This window comes from Giraffa tippelskirchi, chromosome 9, assembly GCF_054371585.1.
Source record: "Giraffa tippelskirchi isolate mGirTip1 chromosome 9, T2T-mGirTip1v1.2.pri, whole genome shotgun sequence".
In the NCBI taxonomy this organism is placed as follows: domain Eukaryota; kingdom Metazoa; phylum Chordata; class Mammalia; order Artiodactyla; family Giraffidae; genus Giraffa; species Giraffa tippelskirchi.
Genome location: NC_137283.1, coordinates 29,333,910 through 29,347,115, shown reverse-complemented (window position 1 = coordinate 29,347,115; position 13,206 = coordinate 29,333,910). Strand labels below are relative to the sequence as shown.

The 13,206-nt window shown below is 42.5% G+C and overlaps 1 protein-coding gene across 50 annotated transcripts in view; it reads right to left on the bottom strand.

The window, feature by feature from the left end:
• FOXP1 (forkhead box P1) overlaps window positions 1–13,206 on the bottom strand; it is a 618,285-nt gene that overhangs the window by 81,190 nt on the left and 523,889 nt on the right. For 30 of the 50 annotated variants that reach the window (XM_081528351.1, XM_081528327.1, XM_081528350.1 and 27 more), the window contains 3 exons: window positions 10,354–10,491; window positions 9,233–9,322; window positions 3,727–3,880 (listed from right to left, as the gene is read on the bottom strand). In XM_081528351.1, coding sequence (XP_081384477.1) covers window positions 3,727–3,880; window positions 9,233–9,322; window positions 10,354–10,491 — 382 coding nt within the window. The remainder of the gene's footprint in view (window positions 1–3,726; window positions 3,881–9,232; window positions 9,323–10,353; window positions 10,492–13,206) is intronic. The other 20 variants (XM_081528340.1, XM_081528339.1, XM_081528337.1 and 17 more) reach the window with 3 other exon arrangements.

The following is a 13,206-nucleotide window of genomic DNA, read 5'->3' as shown; positions in this document are numbered from 1 at the left end:
GAGGCCTCAAATGATACATTAAGTGGTCAGATATTCTTCGAATGCGTCCTCGACAGCCAAGTCAGTTTTCTTCTTCCTTCATAAAAATCAAATGCCAATTATATTTTGATGGATTTTGTCCCAAATGAGCATTTAGTTATTAGGCATATTCAATTATTACTTGTCCCCTGAAATTAAACCTCGGAGGCAAATTAAACAAAGGGAAAGGTCACCACACAATCCTGTGTCCAGTTCTGCTGCATCTCGGCTGTTTTTTTCCAACACCTAGTGAGGTGATGTGCAGGGTGGGTTGGTAGCTAACAGGCCGCCACTGATGTCTGCACACCAGCAATTACCTGGGAAGATGGCTGACCCTTGGATCACTGTTTATTCAATTGAAACAATAGTGAATAGGCTCGTCTGTGGATGATGGCACACTGATATAAAGCCACACAAGTCAACACCCAGTTTTACTTTCTGGGGAGTAAATACACACAAAAAGAACAAGATGCTTAGTTTTCAACTCAAACTAATTGATTTCTGGGTCAAGGTGCATGGGAGGTGGGTTTCTAACCACTGTGTTAACACTTTCCCTCCGATAGAAGCAGCACTTTGAAGCTGTTTCAAAAGTAAGCTGTTTATCCAGCAAATAAAGACAAAGAGAAATGCCCTGTTCTACTTGTTAGGCCCACAGCGCACATTAATGTTTCTCTCCTCTCCTTCTAGTCCAATGGGCTAGCAAATCAGTTTCTTCGTCCACAGGGAGAAATGGTAAATAAAATAGTAACTCACTGACTGACAACGAGGTATCCTTCTGGGTCAAATTTCAATGTGATAATTACGGTGAAGAACATTTGCATCACGCTCACAGAAAGGCAGTCAAATCGGTCTCTTCCATCAATGTTACACTTTGTTAGTGATGTTAAACTGTTACTTCAGTGAATAGTATCTACCAAAGGATGCTGTTATTTGACAACCGAGATCTCATGATAGAATTAAGACAGATAAAAGGTAAGCTAGTCACTCATCAGACTAAAGGGACATCAAATGTCCAGAAAGCATGCATTTCTTCCAAAATGGTAGATAGGAATAACAGTCTCAAGTTAAACAAATCCATTAACAGGTACATCGGCAGGCATGCAATTTTCTCCCAACTATAGTTTATATTTAAAAAAATTAAAAAGTCAGAATGATATTAAAAGTATATTTCTTTATGGAATTACAGGTGCTGAGGAAGATGATATGACTAAAGCCATCAGGGGAAAAAACAGACATGCTAATAATATAAAACAGGGAGAAGGCCCTCCAACAGCCGTAAAAACATTTTACAAAAAAAAAAAAGGTCCTTCCGTTTCATAACCTAAAACCTCCAGGGGGAAAAAAAAAGTCTTCAAAATATTATTCTCTGTCTCTTCCAATATTGTGATATTTACATGCATGTTTAAGGCAACTTAGCCAAGACAGTGCAGGGATGTAAAAGAATCATGGTGATTACATCCTGAAGTGAGCATTACTAGCATTTTTAACACATAAACCCTGTGCCTGTCTATATGTCTTTTTCCAGGACAACTGGCCCCTTCATTATAAAAGAAAATGCAGACACAGGTTTAAAAAATGTATGTTGTGGGGACAGTTGACAGATTACCGTTCACGGAACTCAATTTTACAATCCCAGGTATCACTGGCTCTAAGACAAACAGAGTTGATCAACCTTTTTTTGTCCTTGTACCTCCATACCCAGGTGACCATGTTCAAGCAAGCAGAAAGTTGATTTAAACCTCATAATGACATCAGTTTTAAGTCATCATCTCTCTGATGATTTAAAAAAAAAAAAAAAATGTTGTAGTCCAACATGACTGAATTTTCTAGCCACTTTGGGCAAGGGGTTAGGGGACACAAAACCAGCCTTTTGATTCCAAGAGAGACGGCTATGACACGGGTAGTTCACTTCACTAGGAGAAATGTTTATATTTGCGTTTATGCATTTTGGGCACACACAAAGACACCCCCTTAGACTATAAATATGCATCTTCTTAATGTTGCGGGGGCTAAAGCGTTAGAGCCGACTGCTAAGCATATCAATCAATGCCATGACTAGTGAATTACCTACCGGTGTCTCTGATATGTTACTGCAGAGATTACACTTCATGCATCACCACATTCATTTCTCTCACATTACATGTGAGCTTGTCTTGTCACTGCCCCATTGCCCTCTTTTGGACAGCCTAACTGATGGACTGTAACAATGAACCTTAGTGAGCACACTTAATAGTACAGGGGCGGTAGGGAAAGACGAGTGAGACAGAAGCCAAGTCCAGGGGGTGTGTCAGCCCGGCCAGCGATGTGGCCGACAATAAACACAAAGATGTAATTAGTGCATGTTATAACATTTTGCAAGCACAAAAGTGCATTAGCCCACGTGTCCTTCCCCCCCAACCCCGCCCTGGCATTGCTCAGTTACCAAATCTTCTATTTTGACAGCAATGGCGATATTGATTATATACTGCGTGGATGAGCAGTAATAGCAGGAGGAGAACGAGAGGCGAGAGGGAAGTTAACGGAGGAAAATGTCCTGGTCTCAGCATTAAGACATAAAGGAAACCCAAAGAACCCCAGGAGGGACACAAGTTGGTTGTGGTTGACTCAAGAGACTCAAGGCAGACATGACTCATTCGCTCCAACTGACACCAAAAGTTACTGAACACATGGCCATGCCTTCATCACCATGAGGGGAGAGAGAGCTTTCATATTTTGAACTGTCTTCGTAACTCAACTGAATCCAAGACAATAAAGGTTTTAGCTACCAGTCTTGAAGGCGTATATACACATACATCCGAGTTTACCATGGGCCTTGAAGAGGCAAATGAAATCCACCGTACCATGTACAGGATGGAGGAACTGTATTTTAAAACACAGCATGACTCTTCTTTCCTTCCCTCCTTCCTTTCCTTCTGGCTGGTTCTGAATAATTCATTTGTGTATCACATTACCCATGTGAAAGTTAGAGTTGCTTCAACCCAGAGGATATCATAGGAACAGCAAAACTACTCATTTCTGTCTGACGGGCAACATCCATTGGAAGAACATGTCAATGGCTTTTCCAAAGAAATTTCTCACTCCTTTTCAAAAAGCTCCAATTCTCAAAAAAGAGCTGGAGATGGACAGGTCGCCTGTTCTAATGGGTGTAGAATCAACTTGTTCAAAAATCAACAATCAAGTGAATGCAAAAGAGAGATTCCAACAGAAAACCCCCTTGGCTTCTGTAACAGCAAGAGATGAATCACGATTGTTTACCTGAATTTCTCCCTAGATGTTAAAAAGAGACATTTCAAAGGCATTACTAAGATTTAAAACAGAGCAAGTTACAGGATGTACAATGTATCTTAAAATGACTAACAAAAGCCTTCAAGAAAATGTATTTGTGATTCCAAACTGAAAATGTGAGAAGATATGATTAAAATGCTCCCTATGACAGAGCAGTACTGCCTTCTCTTCTGCAACATTTTGATCCTGTGACATCGCCGAGGCCTGCAGACCACCCTACGTCGTCATCTTGGCACTCACAAGCCCTCCAGCTTCTAGAAGGGTCCATCACTGTTACCTGAGCTGGTTTTGCCTCTAAGTGTGCATCTGCATGTTTTAAACAAACAATCTCCTTCATGATGAGCTGGAAGGAGACCCCACTATCCCCCCTTAACTGCCCCAGAGTCTTGAGTGACCAATGCCTTCTGTATCATCAACGCTTACCTTGAGTGAGAGGTTGGAGGGGAAGGGCGGGCTGCCCTGGCTGGATGGTTAGAAGGCCTTGGCGCTGCAAAGACAGGAGGTGTTGCTGCTGTAACTGCTGCATCTGTAAAAGTTGCTGCTGGAAAGCCAACTGCTGGGTAGCCACCTGCTGTTGCTGAAAGAAATCAGGCAGGGGGGAAAAAAAAAAAAGAATGAGATGGCCACTACCCAGGGAAGGCAGAACGATGGCGGTCTTCAAACACCCTGTCATCGGCCAGGACTGAGAGTGGTCACCAGAACTTCGTGGAGGGCTCGGGCTCAAGGCTGCCTTCAAGGGGACAGAACACAGCACCTCTGAAGAGGAACGAGGGGGTGGGTGGAGGCCCTTTCTCCTGCCGGCTCCCACAGAAAGACAGTTTGTCAATCAAGGCAGTTTTTCCTATGGTTGGAAAGGTCTGAGTTTTTGCAGTCAGAATGTGGATTTCTAGACTCTGAAACCTGTAATGAGGCACACAAGAAGTCAAGCTGCACCACTCGAGGTCTAGAGGGATTTGAACCCTGAACCCTGAGGTGTGAAGGAGCAAGCTGCTTCCGTCCTGCCTGCACAGGGAGAAGCTTTTAACTACTCTGTTTATCACTTCTGACATAAATAAATGAGAAAAAATCAGACCTTTGAAGAAGAAAAACTTCATCTAATATTGTTAATTAGCCATGACAAACGATGAAATAACATTGTAAATCTTTCATAGAAACAGCCACTAGATTTTAATTACACACATTCATAATTTAGCAAACAACATCGCACTCGGCTGTGAGTGCTTAATATGAAGGACACTTTAAGCTGCAGATGCCTTCGCCTGGCTTGAGTTTCAGAAACCCCAAGGTCTGCTGGCTGGTCGTGCTTCCCTACCTGCTTTGTTCTTGAAAAGAAGGGGCTCTGCGATATGATAAATATCTTTCTGTTGATTGGACAATGACAGGAGGAAAACTTTTGTTGTGTAAAACATCAATACATCATTCCTGTGTTTAGCAGGCCTTGCTCCAGCCAAAAAAATTAATGTAGATTTCCTCAGTAATTATCTGAGTGATAGAAAGATAATACAGTGCAGTATTACAATAAATAGAAGGAAATTATCTAATATCCTTAATCTGCAAGGAATCAAATCGAGGTGGAGGTCTTAGCCACATTATGGCTAACAATTATGAAACAAAAATTAACCCTTCTTGGGGAAGGGAGTTCTGAAACCAGGAAAGAAAAAGAAAAGAAGAAGGTTCTTTAAGAAAAGCCACAAGATTTGTTCTCCTGATTCTGAGTATTATTCAAAACATGAGAGAGAGATTCCCAACCAAGAGGACTACATCACCCTTTCAGAGCCCCTCACAACCACACTTTACAAACAACTGCACTCACTTAACCCAACACATGACCTTGATCCGATACATCCATAAAATGGCATATATACCAAGACCTTCTGATGCAAAGTTCAAAGGAGGAGAAAAACAGTGGTTTCCTTTTGGTCTCCATGTAGTTTATTTTACAGTAAAAACCATCATTCTCATATTAGCAACCAATTTCAGACTTACTACCATGCCACTGAGAAAGTTAATTGAGTTTCACTCCAAAAAACAAATTCTATACCACTAACAACAAAAATTTAAATAAATTTAAATGAAAAGCCAGTGTTTTCATTTGAAGAACAGCATGCATAAAATGATCCAATTGTTTTCACCCCTTCCCAAGTTATCACATTAATGTAAAACCCAATGATAGTTATATTCATGTCAAAATGATTTTTTCATTTCAACAGATATTAATTCATGATGTTTTTTAAAAAGGTGGGGGAGGGGAGGAAGAGAAGAAAAAACAAAATGGGTACAATAAAAGATCAGGGAATCAGCTCTTGTTGAAGTAGAAAATCATGGGGCAGGGGGGTGCCAAGGTTTGGGGAGGGTGTTTCCTGTCTTACTGTAAATGAAATGTTTAGAAATTCTGTATTTATATAAAATGACTGATGGCCACTCTGTTGTCTCTGTGGCCATCCCTAGGAAAAGCTCATGAGAGCTGTCCGCGTTTGAAAAGCCAGGATATAAAAGTATACAAGGCCCATTGTCCAAAGAAAGAATTTAAAAGCAACACTGGTTGCCAAACTGTGCTCCCCACCCAGTTACCAAACACAGGATACGAGCTCGTTTGTTTACTTCTCACAATTGAATGCATACAAAAAAGGTCTCCGTGCAGTCCCCTGGACAGGTCAGTAGTCAGTGTTAAAATGCTAAAATGCCCTGATAAACCTCGCATTTCGGATCCCCTCCCTAGCACTGCAGTCAAAGGTCTGTTTTCCTTTCTTCGGCTCCTCCCTACCGCCTAACATAAACTGTCATAACTACCCAGGACAAACGGCCCTTTTAAAACAATCAACTTAGCCTACCTCACCCGCACAGGATGGGATCTTTTTTTGTGGCCTGACTTAAAATTAACTCTGCCTTCGCTTTTCCACACCCGTCCTGTCAAATAGTAATGAGCTGTCACCTAAGAACTAGCTGTATGGGGCTACGGAGTGCCCATCTTCCCAAGAAGGTCTCAGGTCTGAACTCAGCAACTCAAGGCAACTTTAGGAAAAACGAGACTAAAGTATGTTGTTCTGGCCCAGGATCAAGTATCTTACTGCAGAGGTGATCAAAAGAGGGGAAAGGCGGGGAGAGGGTGGCTGATGATTCAAAATTATGAGCCACTAATGACTGGGGATTCAGTAAATTAATACACTTGTTCCATCTGTCAACATCCAAGTTGAAACCTTGTTAAAATCCTAACCAGCAGTCCACATCATGAAATTACTACCATGTGATTCTACTTCATGGTAGCACAAAAGGACCACCACCGGCATAGTAATTTCAGGAGGCTCCCCCCTTACCTTAGGGACATAAAGATCTCCTGGTCATTGTTACAACAGGACTTGGTAATATTCAGTGGTGCCGTGAACACAGCAGTAGAATCCAAGGGGACATGCTGTAGGTCTGGGCCCGCCCACCCCTCAGGATGTGAAGGCAACACCACCTTTACCATCAAAATGGATGGCAAAGTGTGATCACAACAAACCCAGTGTCCTAGAGATGCTGAAAGCTCCTAATATCATGTAAACACCATCTCCTGGTTCAGACACAGAGTGGCTCCCTTTTCTCCCCCACCCCCACTCCCAAATTCCAACACCACCAGCATGTCTGTGAGCCTGAGATGCCCCCTTCCCTTTCTGAAGGCAGCAATTTGGGCGAGTTAACTTTTATCCTTCCTTCTGCTGTGTAACTTTCGCCTTTGCATTTCTTTATCTGCCCTCTGAGCTCATCTGAACTTTCATGTTCTCCCAGCATGCAGACGTGCATTCCAAACTATGTCTAACAGACCAAGTAAGAGGTTAATAAGAAGTGGCAACAGAGGGAAAAACACAATCCCTGGTAACTGATAAGAATGACAGTGCGGCCCTTTTTTGTTTGTCTTCAAATATAGAGTTAAAGATCTTTAAAAAACTAAATTTTGATGCCTTTGAAAAGAAAGAAGCACAAAATAACAACAGGGGGTTATTGCCTGCGAGCCACAGGGGAGAAACTCCATAATTCTTATTCTCCCTTTTGAAGGCTGTTAGAAATCTGATTCAAAAAAGCAACAGCAGAAGGGGAAACCTCTTGAGGCTGTAACCATTTCCTGTGATCATGCATAATGTGCTTCAAAAGTGGGTTTTTACCAATTCTGTTGATCAATTGCACCTCCTTCATATCCCTTCTTTTTTCTGCTGTGTTTACATCTGATGTGACTCCGTGACAAGCACTGTCTGAGACTGTGAAACAGGCCTGTCATGTTGATTTATGGGCGCATCAAACCACAACTTGTCCAAACTGAAGCTCGCAGTTCATTAATTAGAGAGTTGTGACTTTGAAGTCAGCTTTCAGACTGTGGTTTTTAACATTTGGCTTAATTTATATGCTCTTGAATGTGGATCTCTAAGGAAAAAACTGAAATTCCCTTCTTGTCTTTGAACTTCTTTTGACCGCACAATAATCATTTCTTTGTCCAGAGTGATGCCTGCAATCCCAGAGTCATTAACGCGCATTGAACTGCCACTGATGAGTAAGCCCTACTGAATTAGAAAAACAGCCAGCAAAACAAAGCTGAGAGCCTTCTGCACAGTGATATCTCACAATTACATGCCTTCCCTCCCTGTGCCATTTCCATTTTAATTACTGTTAGTCCTTTAGATTTACATTTTAGACACTTTTTAATCTGTTCCCTTTTTTATTATAGCAGCACCCGGTAGCGCGCCACCATACTTAAGGTTGTGTCAGCAGTTTCATTAAAACACCTCCTCCCCTTCAGCCCCAAACTGCCCCTACTCTGCAGGGGTTTCCATCCAGGCTGCTAACCAGGACTCCAGGATGAACCCTTGGCAGGGCAAAGAAAATGTGCCCAGTTTGTGCAGAGTGAGGAGCCGGCACAGTGAGAACGGCTGGGTCATTCCCAGGGTGCGAAAACAGGCATTTCCAGGTACCCGCGCTCCTGAGACGGCCAGGGACACAGAGTCACCTGGCAAGACTTCTTGTGAGCTGAAGGCAGGGTCTGCCTGCTGCGGGCCAGGGAAGAAGCTGCTCAGCGGGACTGGGAGCTGTTTACCAAGCTCGACATCGTCATTCCGAGGAGAATACTCAAATGGAAAGAATCTCAGTCCACGTGAAAACATGCAGAGATAAGTGACATCGGATAACTTTGGAATGGGAAGAGAGATGTCACGATAACACACACATGCCCAAAGATATTCCCCCATCTGACCAAGCTTCAGCCAAGCTTCTATGAGTTGCATAGAAGGTAAGACAGAAACCCTGCCTGGGAAGGTCTTCCCTTTGGTTGAGAGAATACTGTTACCTAACTGGGCAGTAGGCGCACGTGATCACTATGCCCACTTACAAAGGACTGCATACACAGAACCTATCGCAATACACAAGTTCTTCTCAGGAAGACACCAATACTCCAAGCCTGCCATTAGCAATTATGATCCTTGCAACTTGGAAGAAGTTGCTCAACAAAGATGGGGTGTTCTGAACCGTGCTCTAACTTTTGGCATAAGGGATTCTTTTTCTGAAGGCAAAAGCCATCACCAACACCCAAGCTCTTGGAGCTGGGAGAAAAAATATCAAGTGTGTGCCCAGGTAAAATTTCACTGGGAGCACTTTACTTCCCCCAGCTAGATCTCAGCTCAGCGGTGCCAGTTCGCAAAAGTCGCCCTCAAGGTTCTGCCCAACCTCCTCTTCCCAGCGCCCACACGAGGTACACCTGTAGCAGTGTTAAAAAATATGTGGCAGCCAGTGAACAGAACCCACAGAAATCTGAAAGAAAACAGGACAATAATTCTCAGTCTGAAAGCTGAGAACCGATAGAGTCAGCTCAGTTGTGCAATCATTTAAAAGATGAATGACAGTTTAATAGCCACGAGATAGTCCTCTGGGATCTGTGGTTTGAAAGTAAAATATGTATTGTCGGTACCTCTTTAGGCTGTTTTCCAGCATGTTGTTGTTGTAAAAGTTGAAGCTGCAACTGTTCCTGTTGTTTTTTATAAAACTCTTGAAGCTGCTGCTACAAAGGAAAGAGAGGACGGTAAGTAACAGAGGGCAGTGCCAAGCCACTGTCCCTTTCGGTGCCATACACAAACTGTGATTTGAAAAATAGCATCCTTTTATCTGTAATGGCCTGACCTTTAGTTTGAAACTCGACAATAAATTTCAGCGCATGCTGACTCTTCTTGGCATTATTGTTTGAAAAGTAATCTCCAAAATGAACTGATGAAAAACATACCATTTTCTACACAAACTAATTAAAAGAAGGCAAGGAATGACCTTTGATTGTACAACAAAGCCAAAGCGCCCTTGCTGAGGGAGTCTGGTGAATCTCTACTGCAGATTGTGCAGGCTCACTCAGTGTTAGGCTTGGGCGGTGCTGGGGGCCATTCAGTGTGGACATCACCGTGTGGCCAGTTTCCTCTGCATCCGGTCCCCACCACCTTGCCTCAGCAGCTCCCATCACTACCGTCCCGAATCCCCTCTATCTGGTTCAGGGGTCCATCAGGGCAGACCATGAGGTCCCCATGGCACCATGGCAGCCAGAAGTTTATTTCAGCATCAGCAGACATGAAAAGGGTAAAACCAACTGTGCACCTGACGATTAACAAATTCCAAGATGTTTCCTGATGTTGAAAAGTTCTGTACGCTTCTCAGTTGAAATGGGGACTTCGAGAGCTGTCACATTTAAACCTGTTCCTGACGTGCTCTCGTTTTGCTTTGATTCACACCATTTAGAAGCCTCTGGGCTTACCAAATAAAAGAGCACAAAGCCCCCTAAGCCGAAAAGATCTTACTTCTACCAAGTCCAATTACAGCCCTAATCTCAGTCCATCGGGTCTCTCCAGGCCCAAACCTTCGTGGCTTTGGCAGGGTCCCTCTCTTTCAGGGATGCAAATGCAGTTGATCACCCAGAGACGTCCTGCCCCACCCGCCTCACTCTGCTTACTGCTTCGATGGGCAAAAGAGCTGCTCAGGTGAGGGCAAGTCTGAATGGAGGGCTGGGGCCCTGGAGGCACGGGATCCTGGGGAAGGAGGAAGGACCATTACCTGTTGAAGCATGAGGGCCTGCTGCTGCTGGAGGAGAACCTGGAGCTGCTGAGGGCTCAGCACTTGCTGCTGGAGAATCTGCTGCATTTGCTGGGGAGTGATAACTTGAGGTGTCATCATAGCCACTGACACGGGAACCTAGAACGTTAACGAAGGATAAATAGGAAGCCAGGAAATCACACACCCACAGCACTCAGCCTTCCAGGTTCAGTGACAGACTGTCTTCAGCCTGCTTAGAGGACTGACCCATTTCCCATATGCGATCCATCTGTCCAAAGGGGATGCAGCCACAAACTCTAATCAATCAAGTAGTCGATTCCAAATAAAGAAAAATAAAACAAAACCTTGCAGCCATTGACAAGCGTTCCTGAGAGTTTGGTTAAGCAAACAAGGAGTAAAAGCTTAATACAAGCTACCCGGAGTTAAGGTTGGTGTGATGTCAGTTGCTTAATGAGTTTTTGGTCACAGTGAGATATAGGAAGTTAACACCAACTTGAATTTTAGGGAAGAAGTTTAACGGGAACCAATATTTTCCCAGCTGGAGCCAATACAATCACTCCTCTGTGGACAGTGATTTCGAGAACAGTCCATGAACACCGAGTGCTGTGGACAGCTGAACCTTGGGTGCACCTTTCGAACTGCAACGCAGACCCTTCCTATGATGCCTTTTACCCTTCCCTGTTCACCCAGCACACAGATGTCTCAATTCTTTCATAGTATAAAAGCCGCTTTCCATGACATTTCAGTGACAAACAGCTACAGTGATGAACTTGATAGCATTTCATATTTGCAACTGTTAACACGTTTCTGCACGGGCATCTCTGCAAGGAACCTGCACAGTGTATCTGAAAGGATGATGTCTTGTTCAGATAAAACACTGACATTAAAATGACAGGCTGTCTTGGCCAAGGTTACACAAATTGTATTCAAGCGGATACCTAATGACAATGCTATGAATTCTGCAAGCTTTCTAGAATGTAATTTAGCTATTCAAAATAATCACTGCACTTGTGTTTAATTTGCAGACTACATGAGAACCATTTTGTCAGGCCCCGTAATACAAGAAGACTATTTCATGAAAAATTACTCCCCCCCAATAAAAAGATAAGGAAAGGGTAAAAAAAAAAAAAAAAAAAGAAAGAAAAGACAAAACCTGTATGTCTTCGAACAGTAATATTTAAGCATCTTACTTTTCTTTGGTTTCTAATCAAACATGTGACAGCAAGAAGCTAGAAGCAGTAAAGGATATACTTTGTTAAAAAGGATCTGCTGTCATCTCATGTGTTACAATAAAAGGTAATAATAACATGTTTTGCACTTTGCCTGTATGCCACTTAAAAAAAAAAAAAAATCCGGCAGACAATAGCTGATCAGAAGATAAAAGAATTAAAAAATCTTTCAGGGGAGCAGTAAGCAAAAGGGAGAAATGCAGTATTAATTTTATGTAACATAATGTCTTAATATGCAGTTTATCTTGACTTTTTCACATGATTTGTCCTGTCATTTGCATAGCGAGCTCTCATTCCTAATTTCACAGTCATTATGCACTGATGTCCCGATTTCTCAGCATCACTAATTTTGATGAACTAAAAATGGTTCCTGAAGGTCAGATTCATATACAGTGAACAGCCTCCACTGTTGTTGTGGGCATGTTTTGCGTGGGGGGATGTTTACGTGCAAGTCTCTCATTGTTTGGAAAACACTAGCTGGAACATTTGAAAATTTTCATTAACCCAAGTCTGGAAGGTCATCATCAAATTCTTCCTGTTGCAGTGGCCTTTTAAGTGTAGATGTAGATACACTGTAATTTAAAACAGATGGGCATGTCTGAATATTTTTATATGCAAACAGGGACAGATGTATATGAATGGATAAATTATCCTTTTAAAAAGATACTCCGCCACACGAAATATCACCAATGATGAGAATAGTGAACTTGCATTTAATCTAGGACAAACACCAAGAAGACATTATCCAAACATCTAACCATCTAGAAATTAATTCCAATTAGTTGACTCTGTCTTCATACAGGAGAAACTTTCTGAGTGTTTCAATCTGTATTGGGTGCCAATCACTATCTTTTGAGCAGCGAAACCCAACATATCACGATGGAAGTTTACTTTTCCTTGAGAGTTGCATCATCACACAGGGAGGTTTGATTAAGCAAACAAAAGAACCATGTTTAAGGTTTCTTTTTTTCCCCCTGCGTTTCTTGGATGATATACAAAATAAATATTCTTGAGCCAAATTTCTGATGGTGATGAACAGGAAAATAGACAGGAACAGGGTGGTGTAAGATCTAAGCTGGTGATGAACGAGAAATTAACAGTGTTATAACAGAAACCACCATAGACAGTCTCGTGCTCACAATTTTTAAAGTGACTGTGGAAAACCTATGCTAGAAGTGGGCACTAGAGAACTTTGGGGGGTGATAGAAGAGTCAGCTATCCTGGTTGCTTTGGTGGTCACAGAGGTGGATACAATTGCCAAAATCCTTCCAACTGTCTACTTCAAACAAATACACTTTATCATATGTAAATTATGCTTCAACAAAACAGATCTAAAAGTTTAAAAAAGGACTTATGCCCACAGATAATTTTTAAATCCCCATATACAGTCAACAGTTTAAATCTCCTTTCCCCAGAGTTATTTATTCAATATCCATAGTCATGTTACAGAACAGTAAAATGATCTTGAGTCTCCCCTTCTTTTCCCCCGTGGACATCTCCATGGAGGTGGTGACGAATAATCAAACACTTAAAGCAGCAGACACAGCCAAAGGAGGGAAAGGGGCGAGAAGCCTGAGTAATCCTCCAGCCTGGTGACAGGTCTCTGAATGGGCAGAAGTGGGCT